The 24,402-nt window shown below is 37.8% G+C and overlaps 1 protein-coding gene across 1 annotated transcript in view; it reads left to right on the forward strand.

Annotated features, from left to right (window-relative positions):
• Window positions 1-23,576, forward strand: part of DNAH11 (dynein axonemal heavy chain 11) — a 120,433-nt gene extending 96,857 nt beyond the window's left edge. The window contains 10 exon segments of the mRNA XM_021385495.1: window positions 1,800-2,042; window positions 3,238-3,373; window positions 10,777-10,869; window positions 10,872-10,978; window positions 12,243-12,424; window positions 17,323-17,393; window positions 17,396-17,442; window positions 19,773-19,943; window positions 22,325-22,591; window positions 23,538-23,576. Coding sequence (XP_021241170.1) covers window positions 1,800-2,042; window positions 3,238-3,373; window positions 10,777-10,869; window positions 10,872-10,978; window positions 12,243-12,424; window positions 17,323-17,393; window positions 17,396-17,442; window positions 19,773-19,943; window positions 22,325-22,591; window positions 23,538-23,576 — 1,356 coding nt within the window.

The following is a 24,402-nucleotide window of genomic DNA, read 5'->3' on the forward strand; positions in this document are numbered from 1 at the left end:
TTCCTTGTTCCTTTCCTCTTCAGTGCTGTAGGTGCTCCTGACCTCTTCCAGCTCATTCCGTCTTTTGCATCTGCCACAAATCTGTGCTGTACCACAATTAATGCAACTGAAGATGCATGTGAAGAGTGGAATGCTTTCCCCTATTTTAAATCACAAAGCTAAGGCACAGCAGATGATCTGAGTTGCCTTAGGACACTCCAGAAATTCACAGTTATAGCTGAATCCTGACTGCCCAAGGTCAGCACTCAGAGCTTCAATGCCATATTTTTGCAGTTGTTTACTTTTTAAGAGTTTAACCATAATGAGTTTGTGTGGAGCTATTTCTTGTTTGGAACATCTCCCTGATCTTTCCTACCAAAACTTTGTCTGCAGATAAAGAATTTCCTTCCACCTTGCAGCACAATGCTGATAGAAGAAAATGCCCTCTCTTTATTTGCTTTTGATAGTGGGGCCCTGGAAAAAAAAACATCATTTTTTATTTTTTTAAGAATTCCATAAAATAGATGGAAACTTTTAAAAATAGAAATATACTGTAACATTGTACATTTTATGATGCTTTCACTGAACAGCAGTGAAATAAAAGACTTCATTTCAGACTTGATTGTTTTCCTGCAAGTGGGGAAGAGCAGAAAAGAAAGAGCAGTGCACAAAGGAGATGTTTTTAAAAATAGTTAGTTTTAGTTATTAATAGTCATCTTTAGAAAGAACAACAACCAGTACCACATCATGAAATAGAAGTTTTTATATTAGAACATGTTTCTTGAGTAAAAATTTGTATTAGAAATCCTGATAACACTTTGTTGCTTGTTTTTATCCATAAGGAAGTATTTCAGCTCTTAGAAATGAGTATATTGTTTTTTTTCAGTCCAGGGATAGAAGAAATCGCACTGTCATCTTTTGGTACATTTAAATAAATGTATTATATGCAGGAGATAAATATGTTAAATGGTTTCGGGGATACATGTCTGTCTGGTTCTTTTGTGCTTCATCAGACATGATGTTTATTTTGGACTTGGTGTTTAGAATCAGGGTTTAGACACTTTTAGACAGAGTTATGTATTTTTCCAACTATGGTATTCCAACTGTGACATTGCTGGCACAGAAACTTCACTGGATGTATTGTTCTTTCTTATCAGTACTAATGTGGAAATTTGGCTCAACTTATATAGATGTACTGATTTTTGTATAAAAATTTTGCATGCTTTTTATGTTAGGGCGCATTTTTAAGATTATCTCAAGTCTGCAAGCCAGCACTAAGGACTATACATGTCTAAGGAGGAAAATTTTGAAAGAAGAGTATTTAAATATTTGAATAGGGTAGATTTTAGACAAGTACCAATGATGCTATGCTTTCCTTTAATTTATGGTGTTAGAATTCAGTCCAGACATGGCAAGTAGGGAAATCTGGAATAATGTGGTGAAGAAATTGGTGGGAGTTTGCCCTGTATTTCACTATGAAAAAATTAAACACTGATTCCAAAAGTACCTGCTGAAGAGCATGCTTGAGCACTGAATTTGCAATATCAGAATCCATACACCCTGAAATGTATAATGTATGGGTTTACTTTCTCAAATATAAATATATTTTATGAAGTAAGCAGCTTAAATGAAAACACATTTTTTAAAACCCAGGATAAATACCACAAACTGATTCTTTTGCATCTTGAGTCAGCAGGGGGTCCTTTTTAATTTCCTGCCAGGAAAATCTTTAACTATTTCAGCCCAGTTATCGTTGCACTGAGTCATGCCTTGGTGCCTGGTAACCTTGCTGGTTTGTTGTGTTCCACTCTGCCTCAAAGTGTCCTGTTCCTGTGATAGAGGGGCCAGACTCTGCCATCCTGATGAATGATGCTCCAAGAGCAGCACAGAGTAACAAGAGTCTGCTTGCTGATAGGGTGTCAGCAGAAAATGCCACTGCTCTGACACACTGTGAGCAGGGCCCTCTGATGATAGATCCCCAGAAACAGGGAATTGAATGGACACAGAATAAATACAGAACTGACTTTAAAGTCATGCATCTAGGAGAGAATGGTTATGTGTGTGCTGAAAGGCTGGCTTTCATGCTCACTGAACTTCCCCTAAGTTTTGTGTTCGGAATGCATTTACTTGACTACTTGGAATACTAATACACTGCTGCTTATTTAGCCATAGTATCATTTTCCATTTGAAATGGTGCTTAAAAGGAGGCATTTTGTTGTACCGTGTTCAAGTGTTGAGGAGAGAATAAAATGCAAGTTGGGAAAGGCAAATCAATTTTCCATGGTAAGGTGCAAATCCTGATGGCATGACATTGCTTATTCTGTACAGTGTAGTCAGAAAAACACAGCACGTGCACCTAAAGGAGGGGAAAACTCAATCCAGAGTATTGCATTCAAGGCATGAGACAATATCTGTTCCTTTGCAGATAAACGAGTGCAGTTTTAGTTCTAGTTGCTTTTACTGAATATTGCATAACTTGATAGAACTTCTGTGCAATCGATCTGTTCATATCTTTTCTCATATTTACTTTGATTTAGGGAGACAGCTATCTAAGTCTTGGGCTGCTCCAGTTCAAAGAGTTATCTGAGTTTATTTTACTGAATTCCAGATAAAACACAAAATTACACAGCACAGCAAATGGTCACAGTAATGCCTCATGTTTAAAAACTGTTAATCATTTATCCTGTCTTCTCTTCATTTTGCCCACCTTCCCTGATTATTTGCCTTACCCAAACTTTATAAATACTTGTGATTTTCACTCATACTCTGCAACACACATCTGCATAAAATTAGCTTGTCCTAATTACTTATCTTCCACAATTATCTGCTCCCTAATTGCTGCCTGTTGAAACAGAGGTCTTCCAAGTTTCAATCTAACCCTTCAACAAAATGTTGTGTAGGTATCTACAATACTTAAATGTAACATTAAGAGAAATGCTAATAAATACATTCCCTCCCTCCCTGTTTCCTACGTCAGTTCCAGTATCTTCAGCGTGGTGCTTGATCCTCATGTTTGCTTAGAAAATCTCCAGCAATATATTTCTGTTTAATATCAGGATTAGTAAGAGGATAAATGTAAATATGTTTAAATCATAGTGGTAGAACTCTTAACAAGGAAGTCTTTGTGAACAGTTCTGCATAGTTGAACCAAGCTCTTTTAGAAAAGCTTCTTCAATTCTATTATAGAACTCTGTCTATAATTAGCACTTTTCTAATATTTGAGGACTCTTGTTCCTTTTCATGGAAAGTTGTCTGAAGACTATTGATACAGCTTTGGCTTGTGGAGAGATTATACTAATTGAAAACATGGCTGAATCTATCGATCTCTTACTTGATCCCCTAACTGGAAGACATACAGGTAAAAGGGGAAGGAATACTTGCGCAATCAGAATTTGTCCATGACAACAGGATCTATATTGCTTTGATTTGCCACTTTCTGCTTACTATTTCATAACACTTCATTAGTTTATATATTTCTTTTTGAAATGCAATACCTAAAAAATGTTGATGAATATTAAATATTAATATTTAATATTGAAATTATTAATATCAAAATGTCAGATATTAAAATGTCAGTATTTGCATCTGATTGGATAAAAACATTATCTTCTCAGTTCTTGAATTGGACTTGAAATGAAATACAGATATGCATGAGATTTCCTCAATTCAAAGTGAAAACGTATACTTTTATATTAAAAAAAAAAAAAAAAACAAGTCCAAGAACAGAAGCTGTCCCAAACTCTCAATGGAAAGACAGCAGCACTTCAACTCAGAGGTCTGGAGATGGGTGTTCACATGGGAGATTCAGGTTCAAGCCAGGTAATGTAAGACTGATTTACTGTGTCTTCTTTCTCTGAAATGCTGCACAGGAGTAGCAGACAGCACCCAGTAAGCAGGCGTACTACATGTTCTGACCTTTTTGGGGTGTGCCTATAAATCTCATCTTTTGTTTCTGCACTTTCCTTTTTTTCCTAGATTTTTTGGGGAAAAAAGCTATCAAAATTAGAAAATATCATCAAAACTACTTCCTATGATCTAGTTAAGGTACCTCTAGATATGTTTTCATGGATGATAATAGGAACAGTAATTGAGATTGTCTACAAGCATTTTGTACAAAAAAATGTTAGACTGTGATGTCTTCCATCACTTTACATGAAAACTTCCAGTGTACTCCATATGAGTAAACCTGGTAAACCACATTAAGTGTTTCATCTTGTGGACTGAAATGCCTTGTTATTTTCTCCACTCAAATGTGAATTTATTTTTAAGTCCTAAAGGTCTCTCCTACTCTATTTCTGTTTTCAGTCGACACATCCACAAAGTAGACTTTTCATGTTTGAGAACATAATTCTCATGTTGGTAAAAATTAGAGGTATTCCTAAAGCATTTCTTGATGGGGGCCTTAAATAATACTCAAAGAACATTTAGACTGCTTGCACAGATTGAGATTATTTAAAGAGAATATATGAAAGATATATTAAATAAAACTGATATCTAGTTTTGAACAGATTACTCAAGCTTTTTTTCCCTCCTCCTCCATCCAGAATGTCAGACATTGGTGCCCATGCTGTAAAGTTAAGCAAAAGCTCACATCTCCTTGAATACATGAAGTTAATGGAAGATGTACTCTTGACCAAGACTTGAAATGATTTCTTATTGTTGCATTTCTATATGATGTTAATGGTATTTGAAATAGTTAAGTAAGACAATATAGCTTTATTTTCAGAATCTATAGTGAAGAAATTAGAATTATTGTGGTCTAAAAGAGAGATGAGTCATATTCTATGGTAAAACAAGTCTTAAGGCACAAGACAGAGGGATGTGAAACGCTGAAAAAAGTTGAGTTGAAAAGGACGGGAGTTCCAACAATACAGTTCTGCTTTCACTTAGCAAATGTTTCTATGTAGCACAACAGAGCTGTACGAGCACACAAGTATGAAGCCATTCCAGTATGAATGTAAGTTCTCTGGGTGATTATTTTAGCAGCACTACCTGACCCAGTGTTCCATGGCTTGCTAAAGATGTGGCAGGGCTCCTTTGTGAGGCACCGGTAATATATACACTCCCTTATTACCAAAGAAGGAGAGTTTTCCTCATTCTGGATTAATTTCTGTTATTTGTTTGTTCTTGTAGTTGTGTCAGGCACTTTGGTGGGTTTTTTTTCTTCCTAATAAAGAAGGACTAGAAAGGTATTTGTGATAGATATGGTGCAGTCCAGCAGTTGAAGTTCATTAATAATTGGAATGTTGCAGAGTATGAAGTAATGAATACTAATTACTCCTTTCATGTCTGACAGCACCCTGTGGACCAATACATCAGTCCAGAGTTTAATTTGGTTCTAGTAATGGTTTCATCAATAGTACATTAATTCTGTGTTTGAAAAGATATACAGTTGAACCTGACCCACACAGTAGATACCACTGTCATAAAATGGCCACATACTGACAACAACTGGATAATTACAAATAATTAAATCCACTGAGCTTCAGACAATCCTAATTTTAAGTAAAATATATCTTATCGTATCAATCGACAGAAAGCATAGCTAGGGAGATTTATCAACTTGAACTCCTTCCAAAGCAAATTTACTGGCCTGCATATTAGAGAACTTGCTGTTCTGTGAAGCAGCTTCATAAAATTCTATTCCTCCCCATATTGTTTACCAAGACTGTCTTTGCGTCAGACTCAGATATTTTGAACTACTTCTGCCATCGCCTTTGAATGAAGCCAAAAAAAGAGACTCTCAGCTTCAGGATACTTCAAATATATGTATACATTCATATTTTCTTCAAACCTTGGGTGACCATAGTGTGAACTACAGGTACTTGTTATCTCTGAAAATTAGATTTTTTACTCGAGTGCCTTAGTTAATAGTCAGAAACCTAACAAGCTTATGGTGCTCATGTTTTAGTTTAGCTCAGCTTTTTGGAGCTGCAAACCTGCTCAGTGGATCTAAATATATGTTAGATGGTGATCTCATGTTGAAAAGGTCTAAAAAAGCCTAATATCTATATTATTGTATTTTTTTCTTTCAGAGGAGGAAGAAAAGACAAAAGAAGTTAATTTCAAACCTTATTTGTTGCGGCTCTGCATAAGCATAGATGACATGAAAGAAAGGTAAAATGTAGGTACTACTTATTAGCAACATATACAAAAATGACTCAGAATGCACATACTGAGATTTGTTGGAGCAAACAACCAAAGGCATGGAATTAAACAGGTGCTAGTTCTTGTACAATTTTTTTTTGTCTCTAGCCTGCTGATTCCAGAAGAGAAGTGATGCCAATCAATAGGTTTGGTCTGGACAAGCTTTGATATTTAAGGTATACCTGTCTATTTCCTATCCTGTCTCCTCAGATCTACTGTTTTGGAGATAACTGTATATAAACATTAGCTATAATTTAGCAGTGTCATTTTTGACTCATAAGGAAGATGATAGAGGAATAAATTCATTGTTCATAAGACTGCTGTTTGCACCCATATGAGCTGCTACACCCACTCAGATCCTTTGCGCCTTCACAAAGTAGTAGTCATGTTTCTTCAGCTGCAAGATTGAGCTATTCAGGATTGTTTAAGATGTCTTGAAACTTGATTTATGTGCAAATGTCGTTTGTATGAATAACTTTCCTTTCTCATGAGGCATGATAACTACTCACGTGTATGCTCAGCAAGACAGTTCCTTTGGTTTCTCTACAGGGATAGCTTTCCTTGCCTTGAACGTCTCACCAGCTGTGCAACACTAAGGCAGCATTTTCCCACTAAACAAGTTTGACCAACTTACACAGTGTGCCTACTGAGATTGCCTAGTAACAGCTCCCTTCTGCACTTGCTTTCACCTGATTTGTTCAACTACCTTCTCTACATTACTTGTTGGAGTTTGCAAGTCTTTTCCAGAAGCTTTTAATTTTAAGCAGCAGGAAGTGAAAGAAAGGCTTCTCTGGAAAATGTGTTTATCCCTCTTTCTTCATACTGAAAAATACTGTTTCCCTTTCTTTTCCCATCCAAGAATGTATCAGTTATTTTCTGTTGTGGTTTAAGCTGACAAGCAGCTGAACACTACACAGCCTTTTGCTCACTCCCTCACCTCCCAGCGTGATTTCAACCCAGTGGGTAGAACTCATGGATTGGGATAAAAACTATTTACTAAGACAGAAAAGAAAGAGAGAAATAACAGTAATGAGAATAATAGATAGATTACATAGATCTGTATATGAGGCTGCTCTGAAAGTAATGCCTCCTATTTTATTATGTTGGCCCATGATGTCAGAGGCAGATATTGGTGGTATGGCTGTAGAGGTTGAACCTTCCCATCAATATTCTGTTCTATTTTGTTGCTGTGTGACAGATGGCAGCAGAGGGCCAGTCTGACAGAAGTGCATATGAAGCAAAGGGGTAGAGTTGAATTCCTCCATGCAGAAGAAATGGCACCCACTGATGTTCATCGATGTTTGCTGAACATTCATCGAGACAAAACAGTGAATGTGAGTACAGTGAAGTGGTGGGTGATGCTCTTCAGCACTGGCAACAATAACAGTGGGTCACCTCCGCTGATGTAGGTTTCTACTAGTGTTGCATGTGGGTTCTTGTTCGTCGCTGGTGAAAATGCATATCTAATGGTGGTCACTATGTTGAAAAATCATGTTTTGTAGCTGACAGTTTGCTTTATCACACAGTGTTATTGTGCTCTTCGTATCTGATCTATTTTCCATTTAAATAAATAGGAAGCATTACTTTTGGAGTGATCTACATCTATTTACAAAACAATTGATGCACAAAGTAGTTGCTCACCACCTGCCAACCAGGTCCAATGCCCAGCCAGTCCACTGAGCAACAGCTGCCCCTCTGGCCAATTCCCCTCAGTTTTATAGATTTTTTTTTCACATGATGTCATATGGTATGGAATATCCCTTTTGCCAGTTTGGGTCAGGTGTCCTGGTATTGTCCACTCCCAGCCCCTTGTGCCCCCCAGCCCCTCACTGGTAGGACAATACAAGGAGCTGAAAACTGACGCATCCTTGGCTCTGTATCACACTGCTTAGCAACAACAGAAACATCGGTGTGTTATCAACATTGCGTTTCTCCTAAAGTCAAAATACAATATCATACCAGACACTGTGAAGGAAATTAATTATGTCCCAGCTGAAAACAGGACATTTTCATTCTTTCTAAGCTGATACAAAACACTTAGTTATAGGAATCTATCCTAGTTTCTGCTGTTTATGATCACAACATGCTCTGAAGAACCCCAACTCTGAGAGGTACTCTTTTTAATTTTTAGTTGCACTGAAGTGTTTGGTAAGAAATTTTTTTGGATAAACTTGAGCCATTTCATGATGTGAAGTTTTGATTGTATGTTCAACATACTTCGTCTTCATTGAATGCTCTAACTGAAAATCCTATGCGTTGTTTCCTTAGGCAGCATGTGGACAGGGAAAAGCACATACTGTGCTGATAACTCAGATTTTGGCAGGTTAAAGCAGATGTTGCACTCATTTCTGGACTTCTCACTGACGAGACCTTGGTGCCTGCATTAGCTCCTGTGCTGTATTCATTCTTAACACTTACTTTTGCTGAAAATCAGTTATTCTTGAATATTTACATGGTATTTTAAAAGTGCCTTAGGAACCACTTTTGAATCCTTTAATCTACGCTCTCATGATCCATAAGAATTTTAGCAGGAAAACAGTATCTTCTAAAGTAACAGCTGAATCTTGTATGAATCTCTCTGTGTATTCCTGGCTAGAAGGATGCATTAATTCAGTCCGTTCTATCTGTCTCTGCTGGTGGAATAGGAGATTATGAAGAGAAAATTATCAAAAGTATATTTTATCTTTAGTAATTTCTTTGGAGTTCACTTTTTGCTATGCCTTCCACCAAGGACTTCCATAAATGGTACCTATACATACTGCATTTTTTCAGAATCCGGAGATCACCTTTAAAAGGATACATTTCATTAAAAAAAAGAAAAGCAGTTCTACGAAGTTTCCCTACCTCTTGTGTTTTCAGTTGTTGCTTGTACTCCTTGATCCAAGCGAGAGCAATAACATAACATTTATTTTTCCCAGATCTGGTCACAAAACCTAGAATAGTAGCAGTAATAAATCGGAGTCATTATGTAGTTTTTGCCTTTCATAGATGGCAATCACAAAAATTGGTAATTTATTGTTCCTGTGAATTGAGAACCCATAAAGCAGTGTGATTCTCTTAGTAAAGTTTTTTTCCACTGGCAAAGCAAACTGAAAGTCATCTTTTGTCAGATTTCTGCTTCTTTCTTTCAGCTTGTATGTTGAAAGCACAGCAAAATTGCTCTGTATCGAGCTCTAGTGTTCCATTATCTCCATCTGCAGACAATTTTGAAGGCTGTGAAGAGATTGCAGTATTAGAATTGAAATCTGTGTTGCAAAGCTGAGAGAAGAATTCAGCTCCATCTAAGGAAAGTTGCAAGCCTGTGTGGCTGAATGTACCTAGCTGGAAGGGCTATGGCGCAAGCACATGCCAGGAACGCTCATCTCCAGTAGACTGTATTGCTTTAGTGGATATGTTATGCACACATCTAATGCTGTCTTGTAAAGTCATGCATTTCCCAGCATATGAAGTTGTTCTTAGGAATTCATTTGCCGTGTATTTTAATTGACTGCCTTTTCTTCCTGCTCTTTGGTGAAATGCAAAAGTGCTTTCAGAACATCATTTTGTTTAGTCTCTGTCTTCTGACTAAATGGATACCAGAAGTAGGTAAGGATGCTAAGGCTTGAAATATACACCCCTGACTCTGGAGGTGCACTTTGATACCCTAAAAAGAAATCAGTATTTATGTTGGTACAGATTTGCTTCATTCAAGCGCTGATATGGTTTCATGAGTTGCCTTTCAATATTCAGCCATAGTAATATTGCAATCATTTTTTAAAATTGATTTGTCTTAACATAAATTTGAATTCTCTAATACGAGTTTTCATCTACTTACATTCTGTTGCGGAAATACTCTACAGACATAGTCTTAATTAAAAAAAATTGTTATTAATGTTTGGATCTCCTTTCTTGGAAAAATATATCCAAAGCAGCCATCACTGTACAGAAAATATGGTAGGTGTGCTGGCATGAGCAGGTGACAGCTGAAAGCTACAATGCTACTCCCTGGGCAAGCAGATTATAAACAGCCTTTCCAGTCTTCTCAGCTCTGTGCCATGGAAGTAAGAAGGTGAACCTTATATCCCCTTGCAGTTGCTGTAGGGGGCAGGTGGTACCTCTCCTTGAAGAAAAGGGGTGAGGAAATGGCATCTCTGCAGTAACAGGCTCTTGTTCAACTGATAAAAAATGAACCTAGAATGACTCATTCTTTCATGTCTTCTTAGTGTGTAGGATTTCTTGCTAAACCATTTCAAACAATAATAAAAAAAGAAACCACAGAGAAACACCACTATATTTAAAAAAACAATTGTAAGAACTAACAGCTGTGTGATAAAGAATTGTTTGAAAACATTCCTGAGCTTTTGGTAAGCAGTCAAGATAGGTAAATTTGCCTCTAAGCCACAGACTCTTCAGCACAGCAGTGAACAAACTACTGATGTCTGCTGTATATGCAAACAAAACTGCCAATTAAGAAATGCTGTATGTATTCTTCATATGGTTTTGATGCCTTCAGTCATCATCATTTTGTTCCTTAAGCTGCAGACACATAAAGTTTGGTTTGTATCTGTTTCTTGTTCTGCCAAAATTATACAATACCCATCTTTTGCAATTATGATTTTTATGATTTTTCCCCCATTCTTGTGCAATTTATTCCTTCTCAAGTCTATCCAGCTTGAAGACAAAAAAAAAAAAAGTGTGAATTCTACAGGAATTTCCATCTCATCCTTCACACTAAGCTGGCTAACCCTCCCTGCAAGCCAGAGCTTAGGCTCAGACCACTCTCATTATTTTCACAGATACCAGGGGCAGGCTGGAAGAACAGCTGTTGGCTGAGGTGGTGAGTGCTGAAAGGCCTGACTTGGAAAACCATACGGTAAAAACTATATTTTGATCTTTCTGTTGCTCCTGAGATTTTAATATGCCTGTTTGCAATTGCTGTACAATAACTATTAGTAACCCACACATTAAAGAGATTTTAAGGGTCAGATACTGTAAATTGTAGAAAGTGTTTCTATAGATTTGCTCAAATTTGTGCTCCCAGAGAGCTGTGCTCGACCTAAAGCTCTGCTAGAAACTAAATTCATTGTGATGTTGTTCCCACACTTCTTTCTACTGCTCAGTTTGCTCTGTGCATTGCCTTTAATTTACAGTACAGGATTAAAGCCCTCTGCAGTGCTTTGTGCTTCAATGATCTTGAGCCAATAAGTGCAAATAAATTTCATGCCAGTCTATAAGAGGTTATGATGGCACTGTTAAGACCTGGGGCACTTGGTTAATAAATCATCATTTATTCCTGCAAAGATGTAGTTCTGTGGTTGTTGCAGTCATAACAAATATACAATAATTTATGAGCAGAAATACTTGTATAAATGATTATAAAGGGGACACTGAGCAGACTGATCTATGAGCTAAAAAATAAAAAATATACTTACAGATACAAAATGAATAATAAGAATGCTTCCTATTTCTCTAATGTGTCTGTCTGGTTAACTCATGCACTTTACAAACTTTACTGGCAAAAATTCATGGCATCTCTGCTGCTTCATGCAAGGGCAAGCTGGTTCAGAGAGTTTAATCACCCTTAGAAGAATGCTTGGGACCATGATGTGAAAGCATCTGGCTATTTTTCTCTCCATCAGCACATTGCTCCACATGGGGCTGTATGCTTAGCACACCGCTATCATGTAGGATTTTGGTGTGAGGGACAAACTGGGGAAATCCCAAGGAGACCAGTCAAGCTGTTGCTCTTTTAGAGGGTCTGTCCATCAGAGCAGACTACAACCATATTTCCCCACACTGCTTGCTGCCAAAGTGGGGTTCTTCAACCTGCAGCTACTCTTGGTTTTCTCAGCTGATACACAGATCACTGTTTGTCAGCTCTGGCAAGATCCCAATCGTTTTGCATGGTCTGAGAAAGAAGGAGTTTAGGAAAGAGCTGATGTTCTAGTCTGTGCTGACTGCGCTCTCTTTGACCGTGACCTTGACATTCTTGCTTTGATGTCCCAGAAGTTCTCTCTCTCAGAAATTAAATCAACAGATGGCATTAAATGGAAAATGCAGCTCACGAATGCTACAAAACATTATTTTTAATGCTACTTTTCATTGCTTAAATGCAATGTTTTCCTTCTCCCCGCTAGTCAGCACTGGCGAAACAGAAGAGTGTCTCTGAAATCAAGCCCAAGCAGCTTGAGGACAACATGCTGCTCAGTCTGTCAGCTGCCCAGAGCACTTTTGTAGGTGACAGTGAACTTGAAGAGAAATTCAAGTCAACTGCAGGAGAAATGATTGTCCGCCCACATGTTCACAGCTTCTTATTTTGGTAAGGAATTGTCACATAATCATTTTGTTTCCTTTTGATTAGGTGCTTGAGTTAGTACTTGTAAAAGAATTACCATAATAAAATTTGAAAAATTGCCATATTTTTACAAGGTAACAGGCACATTACTGCAGAGAATAGTTTCCCTAATGTTAGTCCAAACAGAAGGCTTCTTACCTTAAATATTTACTATTTTCTTAAATAGTTTTCTAGAGTATATCCATATTCTTTTGTTGTAGTGATAGGAATGTTTTGGTAATTGTGTGTAATAATCATGGCGTATTAAAAAACAAATGGGGCACCTGTCATGGCAGCTGTCATCCTATAGATAGCTAAAGTCAAAGAAAATGAAACTCAAAGTAATATGAACAGCGAGCATTACAGACCAATAACCATCACTTTACTTCATTAGTAATAGCCTGGGCAGCATCAGCCCCAATTACCAGTACTCACTGAAGTTACACAATTATCTCTCTTGATTTGGTTTCACAGTGCAAGAAATATAGTGCTTGGCCTCCAGCAGAGAAGTCCAATGTATTGATCATTGTTTGTACCAGACGTTTACAGTGACAATATTGTGAGTCTGAGAAAGGAGAACGCTATGTGACCTCTTGCTGGTTCACAACACAGTACCTCCACACCAATGTCTCATTGCTGGCTGCCTCCATTCTATTGAAGTTTTCTGACTGTGTTCCTCAAGCTTGCCTGCCTTTTGTGCAGCCATCCTGCAGGGTCAGGGAGGAAGAGTTGTCAGGGATTCTCTATGAACAATCCACTGTGGCAAATCTTCCAAACTACTGATGCTATGAGGAAGGACTCAAAATGATTGGCTTTCTTGAGTGAGAGGGATACACCTGCTGAGTTAAATAAGGAAGAAGAAGAGTACAGCTGTTTGCAGCACTTGCTCCTGAATTGCTGAAATTTTCCTCAAAAGCTTCTTGGCAGAAGTGGTTCAACCCCTAGTGCTTTATGTTTTAGATGGCTTTGGACATCTCTTCTTAGAAGCCTGCATTCATAAACAAGGTGATTATCTTGCATGCAGGAAAGCAAACAGAATTCTGGTATATATGCAATTAAAGTGGGAAAACAACCAGAAGAAACCCTAGTAGAAACAGAGGAACCATTTTTGATATGCATTCAGTTCATGTGCAAGAACTGTTTCAGTTGCTGTAGTTTTGCAGCCTACTTCTACAAAGTCTAAATTTCCATCAAAATAATACTGAATCTATCCCTCTATCAATATAAAGAAACTTATCACTACCACTACCAAAAAAGCAACTCAGAAATGGCAAGTTTCCCAAAGGTTTGTGGCAGCTTGCAGTCTAAACAGTCTAGAAAGATGATGTAGGCAGATGTGCACGACCTGTACTTCTGTCTTTTGAGACATAAAATGGATACTTGAAGATAATTAGATGGAATTCAGAAATATGTACTTTTTTGGTAGTGCAGTATAGCCAAGATTTTGTAAAGTTATTTTCAGTGTTCAAGATTTACTTTTTTTGGTTTATGTTCCCAGAATCTAGGGAAAAATAATTGCTGATATTGGTTAGCTCATCTTAAAATTGAGGTGAATTTCGCATTCAGCACATAACTGAACAACAGTTTTATATTCTGCAAAAATCTATGACTGTCAGATTGAGTTTGATTTTCAAGGTGATTTTAACAGTAAAGGTAAGTTCAATTGTGCATGTGTGAAGAAATGGTTTTGGAAAAATCTGTCAAAATCTTTTATAACGAATATTTCTGAATACCATTCCATTTGCAATAGATCTCAAGCTAGTGTTTTAAAGCAACCTTAAAACAAGATGTAAATTCTTATGTCAGAGATTCAGAAAAATCAGCCGTAGGAGTCCTTGTTGCTCTGAGCTCCCTACTCAGTGAAACTTTGAGTAATGAATACTTTAAGGCTGAAGTGGCTCTGAACCAAGTCTGATGGCCTTTTTCAATTTTGTACACTGTCAAGATTCTTCTAAGAAATAAAGAGGTAGAAGTACTTGAACTGGATTTCCTTCTTTGATTCAGAGTTGAATGCACTTACAAGAGTCCTGTTGACTTCCTAAGTACTCAGTCATGAAGTGCCATTAGAGTAGGTTGTGAAAATTGCTCTTCAGTTCTAAATCATTTTTTATGTTATTTCTGGAGACATGCTACAACTAGGCAATCTCAGATAAAGTAATATATTCCGTAGGAATTTGTGGTAGAAATAGTGATGCTTTCAAAGAGTTGTCTTTGCTTTTTGAAAGTATTTTTCCTCAGCCATTTTGTATTGTGATTTGCGAGGAAATCCTGTTATACTGCAGTTTGTTCAGTCTCCTAGAAAGATATTGTTGATCTTCGTACTGTTTCTTTGTATATTAAATGTTCTATACAAGGTTTCCATCTTGGTATATATTGATATTTAACAGTAAGGAGACAGTATAGAAATACAGGCAAAAATCAACTCTTTTAAATAATAGTATTTGCGTGTGTATAATTTAGTATCTTAAGGTACATCCTGAGTCTTTTGTGATTGGTTAAGCCAGACTTTTTTACATATTTCTGAAAGTATCAATATTTGTTTTCCCTTTTCATCCTTCACACAGAAAGAAAACATAGGAAAAACTTGTTTACTGGAACAGGCTGCTAGAGAGGTTGTGGAGTCTCCTGTGGAGATATACAAAATCCACCTGGATGCCTTCCTGTGTAACCTACTCTAGGGAACTTGCTTTAGGAGGAGATTGGAATAGATGATCTCCAGAGGTCCCTTCCAACCCCTAAGATTATGTAATTCTTTGTGATTCTGTGAAAGTGTATCATCTGCATTTCTGTCTTTGTTATGTTTCCAGGCTGTGGCAGTAATGGATGCATTCAAGGAGTTAGATAAAGATGCTGAAGTATCCACCTAGAGGGGGAAAAAGTGGGTGGACTCAAAATATCCAAAAAAATAAGAGCTCTCCTGGGAATGGAAACACGGAAGCTTTCTTCAGAGAACATTCATACTGAGGGCAGTCCATCCAGAAAGAATGACATATGCTCCTAGGTATGAAATCTGATGATCTCTGCCAGGGTGAGCATGTGTGAAAGTGGCTTGTATGTATCAGCATGGAGAACAAAAGAGATTTAAGAAGCAGACAAATAACTTACAGAACTGGGTGACTGACCAGAATTTGAAATCAACTCCTGTGACTATTCCCAGACTGTTCTGCTGGCGAGAGTTTACTAAGAAGTGGTTTGTTGAGACATGAGTTGTGGCATATTTGGAAATATGTGTTTGTGATTTCTCTTTAAAATTCTGTATCCCTTTTTTAAAATTCTGTTATTCAACAAAGATTCAATGGTGGATACTTATCCGATCTTATCTCAGTTACTTTCTAGTTGTGCTGTTTTAATATTTTGATCCTACGGGGTGGTCTCATAGGCCTGAACCTTCACACCACAGCATCACTGTTCTTATCCATTTAGATGCCTTCTGAGAAAGTAGTTTTTCTGTCCTGGGTGTTTGTTGTGCCCAAGTGCCCTGGCTTTACATGACAGTATTGCCTGCATTTAATGACTTCTTTGATTCTGTTACTGAAGAGGTCCTTCTCTTTCAAATGTTGCAGTTTTCTATCATGTGATCTCTATCCCATAGAGAAACTGATCACCTTCTGGCTCCCCTTTTTTGACAGCAGTTCACTTTCCTGACTTAAAGTCTACATCAGGGAACATTTTTGATTTAAGAACATGTTTTCTGTACATTCAAGAACTTTGTGGCTGAAGAGTGTAGCTCAAGATATGTGGAAGGCAAAGGAATGGACTTAGTATAATCATGCAAAGGAGGCAGTCCAACCCACTTGAAGACATGGAGATCTACGTAAGCTTCTTATTTGCTTCTGACGCAAGGATCACGCAACCATGCTTAACTAAAGAAAAAATGAGCTCCCAACTGAAATAGAGCATACAGAGCCATATATGTAGACATACCAATATATGATATTTATATATATGCTTGTATGTATGTACCCATACATACGTGAGTGTGTGTGAACGTATTTTTACTGAACAGATCAAAGCCCTCTAGAATGATCTGTCATTAAAATGGAGTACATGTTACCACGGAAAAGTTGGCCAGGGTTTATTTTCAGCAGAAGATTCAAGTTCTAAATTTCTTCCACCCCCACTATATTCGTGGTAAATTGGGTGGATGAAAAGTGTAAGGCCATAAGTGCTACAGTGTGAAGAAATGTTTAGACTGAGCATTCCTCTGCTTGGCATAATGCAGGTTTCCTTTGTACTGTTTTCTACCTTTTGACTAGATGAGGGCCAGAGGGCAATTTTCTCCATGCTCATGTAATCTTGTGCCCCCTGTGACTAAATAATGGTCATTATACAAACTATACTCAATTGTATAGAGTTCTGTCGCTTTGTACTTAGGATTACTATTCCCTACAGACAATAGTGAGAATACCAGGTTAATACAGCTGTGACCTCACTGTGCTCAATTTAAACTCAGGCCTCACAAGGTGAGAGACTTGTGCATTTACCCACTGAACCAATCAGTTAAAAAACTGATGTGATATCTACCACATGTTGCTCCCTTTTTTATAAGGGAATTGCTCTGTACCCCCTGTAAGAGTTTCTAAAGCTCAGTAACAATGCTGAACATCTATCAAAATGTCAAAAGGTTCATTATCTTAAAACCAAGGGAACAGATTTCTGCGGGCTTTTTCTAATACCAGCAATAAGGCCACTGTTGAGAGCTTGCAATTTTGCTTGTTGAAATTGTAAGGGTTTAGTGAAGTGCTTCAGAAGAAGTAATATGCATTGCACAAGTGATAGTGAAATTAATGGGGGCATTATCATTCTTTTTACTTGCTGCACTGCTAATTTTCCTATCTCCTCCCCTTCTGTCATTCATTCTCCCCCAGTTATTTCTTTAACAGGCAAAAAGCTTCCACTGTAGACTCTGGAAGATTTCATATCTCTTTAGGACAAGGGCAGGAGATGGTTGTGGAGGACAACTTGAGAAGGCTGCCAAGCCTGGCCACTGGCTTCTTCTCCAAGTGAATGTTAAATGGCCTCTCTGAAGGCAACTGTCCTCTCAGTTGGAAGGATGTTCCCAGATTACAAACAAAATATGCTGGAGGTTAGTTACATTAAAAGTTTTAAACAGCTAATAATCTTGTTCTTTTTTGCTCGTGATTGTAACAGGGTAAACATTATATTAATAGATTGTATGCTATATTTTTCTTAGTGTTATCCTTGCCCTCCCAGGAGGAGCAGGAGAGATAACAGAAAGCTTCTGGTGAGTAGGTAGGGCTATTCTCAGGAATATGCTTTTCACATGTAATTAGGAACTCTAATTCCGTTCAGTGGACCATGATGGAGACCTTAATAAAACGGGTCTGACCCTCTCTTGGGAAGCTGTGTAATTACTGTTGGAGTACTGCTCATCCAAGATAGCAACAACAGCTCTGATCATCTCTGGAGCATTGCAAACTTCGCAGCAGACAAAAAATCCCGTACAATGCAATGCCCAAGAAAACCAAGACTCCTGCTGTAATGACAGTGTTGACAGGAGCACTGCAACTGTCAGTGCTACTGAAAGAAGGTAGCAGAAGTAGGCAGAGGGGCAACAGGCATGAATCAGAATACATGAAGTTCCATCTAAACATAAGGAAAATCTTCTGTACTGTGAGGGATACCAAGCACTGAAGACTCCTCCTTGGAGACTCTACCTTGGAGATCCTCCTGGACACGAGCCTAGGCAGCCTGCTCTAGGAGAACTGCCTGAGCAGGATGTTGGACCAGATGGCCTCCAGAAGTCCCTCATATCCCCACCCATCCTGTGATTCTGAGATTCCCTCTCTCCATTTCATGCAAATGTAATATTCCTTTGTCTGGAAATAATAGGAGAAATGTATGTCCTGGCCTTTATATTTAGAAGGTGATTACAGGTGATTTCTTCCTCATCTGGATTTAAACTCAGCAACACTCATTCAGCTGTCCACCAAGTTGTCAGCAACAAATGAGGAAATGGGCTGGACTCTGCGTTGATTACTGACTGAAATAACATCACCAAAAGGCCTTGACATGCCAGACAGTCTGCAAACACGTGCAAACTGACCTCTTCATTCACATTACAGCTGAAGGAATTCTTAAACCAGATTTCATAGGAGTAAACTACTTCAGCTGGCCTGAAAATGTCCTGGCTTTTCCTATTGAGAGTTTAGAAGTATTGAGAGGGCAAGAGCAGAGTTTATTTTCAGATGTATTTCAGAGTTGCTAGCTGCTCTGGGGACTAAACAAGAAAATGGGAGATGGTGGAGAGCCTAAAAAAAAAGCATTGCATATCTGAGGTCACAGGAATAAATGGGAAATAAATTCATCACTTTTGCATGGATGGATGTAACCTGTATGAAAACGCAGGTGCCACTAGGCTACTGCCATGGCTTGTGATATCAAAGTCTCTTTCTCTTTCCATCCCTTCATTCCTTTTTCCACATTAAGGGACAATTTGGGAATATCCCCCCAACAGGTCTCATGATTCTGTGATGCATTAGCCATAAAGCAAGGCTGACATTCCTACTCTTTGGCTGGTGTGTGTGGAGTTGTAATTCCTCTGCATGGAGAGAGAAGATGGGGCAATCATTTTCTGGCACAGTAGTGAAGAGTCAGTGAGAACTCTATGGCTGAGCTGCAATTTGAGTTAAATTTTTGTACTGTAACACAAAAGTGTAGAATGTGGGCTGGTGTAGGGGTGAAACTCATACAGTTCCATTTTAAAACTTGATATTTCCGTCATTTACTAGAAGGTGCTTTGGAGACAGACGCTTACCTTTATAAAGAACTTTTCCGATCCGTCAGTGGCATTCCAATTTCTTTGTATATTAAGAATATTAAAGATTCTGAAATGGTATGAAACATTTTTTATGTGTGCTATAGGATATCTGTAAACATTTCCCTTTGCCTAGCACTTCTTCAGTCATGCTCCCGGTATGTATTGGACATGTTTTGTCTTAGGTCCCATGATCTACAGGGAATTTAAGTTACATTCAAGTGCTCTGCCAATTTACAGTTATTTTTATATATGATAAATGCCATCATATCACTTAACCCTAAGCTTATAATAATTTCATTATGTTCAAAATTGAGGCTGGAACTTTAGAGACTAATAGTAAAACCTCTGCTATTGCAACAGATATAAAGATATAACAGTAGATAATAATATTCAACTTTATTCTTTGCATTATCAACTTATCTAATAATAAAATGATGTTTTCCATTAAGTACCTTAGCTTTTTTTCTTTGTAAACCCACAAAAAAACAATGTCTTAAGGATAACAAATGTATTTGTTATCTCACAATAAGCCTGTTGGTTGTTTTCCGGCAGAATATTAATGTGGTAGCCAAGTGGCTAGGAACCTTGGAAAAACTCCTCGAGCAATAGAGTGAAGAAAGTCACTGGTATTTCCGTGTCTTCACTAGTGCTGAACCAGCTCCAGCCCCAGAAGAGCACATCATTCTTCAAGGAGTACTTGAAAACTGAATTAAAATTACCAGAGTTTTGACCAGGTAAAAGCAAGATGGATTTTTTTCACTCATGTTTTAGTTACCCCTTCCTTGGTGGGGAGAATTGATGGTGTTGATGACTAATGTGTAGCAGACCAGAACTTTGTGGTTTTTTTTGCTGGCTTCAGTTTCCAAAGTAAATGGCAGCCACGGGGTGCTGTCTGCCATGTGCAGCCTCCATGTTTTCCATCAATACTGGGAGGAAAGTTCTGATCATAGTATGTACATACACATTATTAAATATATAGGTAGAGATGTGCGTAGCTATGTTTATGAAGATAGAAAAAGTTGTGTTTATTGTACCAGCTGTACCCGGTGGTGCAGTCTTATGGAAACACTTAGCCATGCTCTTCCATTCAATGGTGCCCACTAACTTTGCTCAGCTCTTAATTATTGCTAGGTTAGACCATATCCATTCTCCCATAAAGTGGATTTATGCATCCAGATATTCTGGTATTGCCTCAGTACCCTATGTAAGAATTCTTGTAGTTAGGCATAAAAAGGGAATTTATGAGCAAGGGTTACGTACTACTCTCTGTTTTGTCCTTTGCTCTTTTCCTGTGTGAGTGCTGCTTGATAGGAGAAAGAAGTAGGCAAAGGAAGATGTAGGAATGTGGAAGACAGGAGTATCCCTGGATGGGCTCTGCCTGTTTCCCTCCAAGACCCTGGTTCTCCTTACTCTGAGGAGCTTGTAGTCAGATCTTCACATTTGGTGCAAGTCAGCTGTGGAGGTGCTGGAGTAGCAAGTTTCATGTCAGCAAATCATACCATGATAAAAGCAAACAAAATTATTTACTTTAGCCATCTAGTAATGTATTCAGGCTTCTCAGGACAGTGGTCATGGCACCAAGCCTGTCAGAGTTCAAGAAGCATTTGGATAACATGCTCAGAAATACGGGTTGAATTTTGGGTGGTCCTTTGTGGAGCCAGGAGTTGAACCCCGTTATCCTTGTCCATCCTTCCAACTCAGGAGATTCTGTAATACTATTAACATTTTTTCACATGTACATAGGATACATAATGGCAGAGCTTGGATGCAAGCTAGATTAAGAGTTGCTTCTAAAGGAAACTCCATCAACCAATACCTAGAAAAGCAGAGCTGTGCACAAAAGGAGCTGTGTCACAGCTACTCTGGATACAAAGGCATCAATTATGGCAGTAGGAAGTGATCTGGAAGATTCTTGGGAAAAGGGGAGAACGGCTATGGGTTTGCGACTAAACAGACAACTTCTACTGCTGCAGTGTTTTTCCTTTTGTTTATAACTTGTTACAACAATGCTTTTAATGGAAGGCTGAAATAAAAGGCTAGACAAAAATTTTAATAAAGGCAACCCATATGCATTATTGTCTCACTTCAGACTTTTTTCAGTTCAAGAAATATATGAATGTGTTTTAATTTGCTTATTTCTAAGCTTGGTACTTTGTGAACACTTTCTCTCCTTTCTCTTATTTTGAGCCATGGGCGTTTGAAACTTCCTGCAAATTCCTGTGCAGACATTAATACATCTCTTGTCAGGTATTTTAATTCTTTGGAGGAAAAAAATAGTGCTGAGAAAATCAAACTATGCCTTACCTAGGTGGAAGAAATTTCATGCTTTGTTTCTTTAGGATAGAATCTTGTCTTGTATTTTTAATGGTTAAACTCAAGATTCTGACTTGAGCACAGGTTTTTTTGTTAAACAGAATCTTCACTTTTGCTCAGACTTTGCAACCTGCTGTTCAGTTAACCATGACTTGTTTACTTTTGGCAGCCAAGAGTTTATCCCTCTGAAGTTTCTTCCACACATCCATGTTTTTACCTGTATTAAAAGTTGTATTTGTTATGTTTGTTTCTTCTTAAACTAAAAGATAGAACATAGAAAACTGTCAATTAATTTCTGCAAATTTTATGGGACAATGCCGTAATATTTTAGTAGTTTTAAAAACACCTAGAACCCTTCACAGAATCTCATTTTGCTAAGAGGTTTTACCAATACTACAAACAAGCAAAAGGAAAAAAATTGTGATTAAATTTCACTTTCAAACATGACTTTTTCAAAAATGGTGTAAAATCTGAAGGAACAGTATGCTTTTTGTTAAATGTCAAACTTGCAAATTTTCTGCCTGGAATAAAGTCTGTGAGTGGTTTATGCAAAGAAACTATAGTGGCTTTTATTCATGGAGTTATACTTGAACTCCCTACGTTTACTGGTTTCAGTTGTGCAACAGATGTAATTCCTAAGGGACACTTGTAAATAGAAAGGCAACCGTCAACAACTTTGCTTCTGGGAAATGCTGCCACAAACACTGCTTCATAGTTGCTCATCTTTGCTTCTGTCTCCTCCGAAACCCAGGCCTGTGCACACTCCCTTTCAGCAGCTGAGGCAGGCACAGCTATCAATAACACTGCCAGTTGTTAAGTGGATAAATGTATTCCTTTTTTTCCTTTGGCAGGATACCCTTGAACTGTGTGGCAAAGAACAGGAATTTAAGAGCATTCTTTTCTCCCTTCGTTATTTTCACACCCGTGTTGCCAGCAGACTCATTTGGCCTTCCAGGCTGCAATTAAGATACCCATACAATACTAGAGATCTCACTGTTTGCATCAGTGTGCCCTGCAACTATTTAGACACTTACACAGAGGTCAGACGCAGTGGTCAGGTAAGCACACACCAAGGTTAGCTTGACTCTGTCAGCTGCTCATACTGAATAAGGGGAATAGAGTTTTTCTCTGAAGCTGATATTTAAATATCTGGCATTATGAGGTTAGGTTGCTGAGCGTGAAAATAAACCAGATCAAAGCTTTTTCTTATTTTTTTCCTAGTGGTGGATGCCTGAACTTTATAATATAGGTCAAACCAGTTCCACATCAGTAGCTAAGGAGGAAAAAAATGCCCTTCATTATGTTAACAAAAACAGTGGTTTACATGTGCATATATGCCAAATTCATTAGGCAGGTAATGAAGCATTTGCACAAATGTAATTACATAGAGCAATTCTGACAGTTCATAACACTGCATTAATAATCACTACAATTAGTTCTGATGATGGAAGCAATTTACAGCACGTCACATGTATAAATAATGGTGCATTTCCTGCATGTGTCATTATTATGTATTAAGGATGCCACCTTGTTGTGACTTTCTCAGTAATGTTCCCCTTGAGTCGAAGTTAAGGGTAGATGAGTGATTTTTTTTCTGAGCTACAGCATATTTTACACTTGTATAGTTTAAATACTCAGTTGAGGTCATTTATGTAAGTTCTGTAAATGCAGTGTCTAAATAATTGCAATAATTATTTATTGCTGAATAATGTGGTTAGTATTGAATAGGTACTCCTGTGGTCATAATTTAATGAAATCTAAGAGACATTTATATCTTTAAAGAAAAAAAAAAAAAGAAATATTACCCCTTAGTGATATGTTTTCCTCTGTATCTCCTAACTTATAATTACTCTTAGAAATTAATTTTCCTTTTTAATTTTTCCCCTACTGACCTTTCTTTAGCTAATAGGACACAAAACCGACTTTCCTTTCTGTGGTACTTGGTGTCACATTGAAATAATTGCTTAATTTTATAGTGATGATTTAATAATGTTTCCCATTTAGAAAAACAAGTCTATAAAATCAGCTGATTCCAACCCTTAGGTTTTTTTTTGCTAATAAATCTTACCACTCTCAGAGCTTAGTTCTTTTTAAACCACAATTCGTAAGCTTGATAATTCATTCTGCTTATTAAAGAGAGGGAGGATTCTGATGGCAGGAAAGACTATAAGGTCTGCAAGAGCAAGAATTATTTCAGCTCTCCCTTTGGTAATAATGCTTATTGGCCCTTTTCATTGTAGAGGTTAGTGATTCATTACCCTGTGGCTTCATTGGCATTTTTTAACATAGATATTGCAGACAGAAGAGTGAAAAGTTTTTCAAAATGCAACTTTGTATACATATACACATGTGCATATGCGTGTATACACATATATCGCTAAAGGTCCCAGTTTGGTCCCCTCTGGGGACAAATTTCTTTAATACATGTAGGGACCAACCAATGTAGCTTGTTGACAGTGGGGCTGGTTTTCATTTGCTGCAGCCTAGGATTGTGCCACCCTGCTATTAATTATTATTGTACTTTCCACCACATTATAGCATTACAGCATTAGAACCAGAAATAATAAACAAGAAAACATTAGCTACCCCATCAGCTACTGAAGAGTATCCCATCTCATCATCTTTGGCATCAGTTTGTGCTGTGAATGAATACTTAACATTCTTGCATCTCAGCTGGACTTATTACATTTTCCTTTTGTGGCGGAGTTCTTAAGATGAATTCCGCCACACTCACCTCTGACAGCTAAGGTGAAGTGCAGGATACTTGATCTTACCTCAGTGTCCCACGCTTTCCCTCTACTGTCTTGCCCCATACACATGTCCATGGAGTTGCTCGGTGTTGAGAGGGATGTGAGCTCTGACCTCTGTA

The sequence above is a fragment of the Numida meleagris genome, chromosome 2 (genome assembly GCF_002078875.1).
Source record: "Numida meleagris isolate 19003 breed g44 Domestic line chromosome 2, NumMel1.0, whole genome shotgun sequence".
NCBI classification, from domain to species: domain Eukaryota; kingdom Metazoa; phylum Chordata; class Aves; order Galliformes; family Numididae; genus Numida; species Numida meleagris.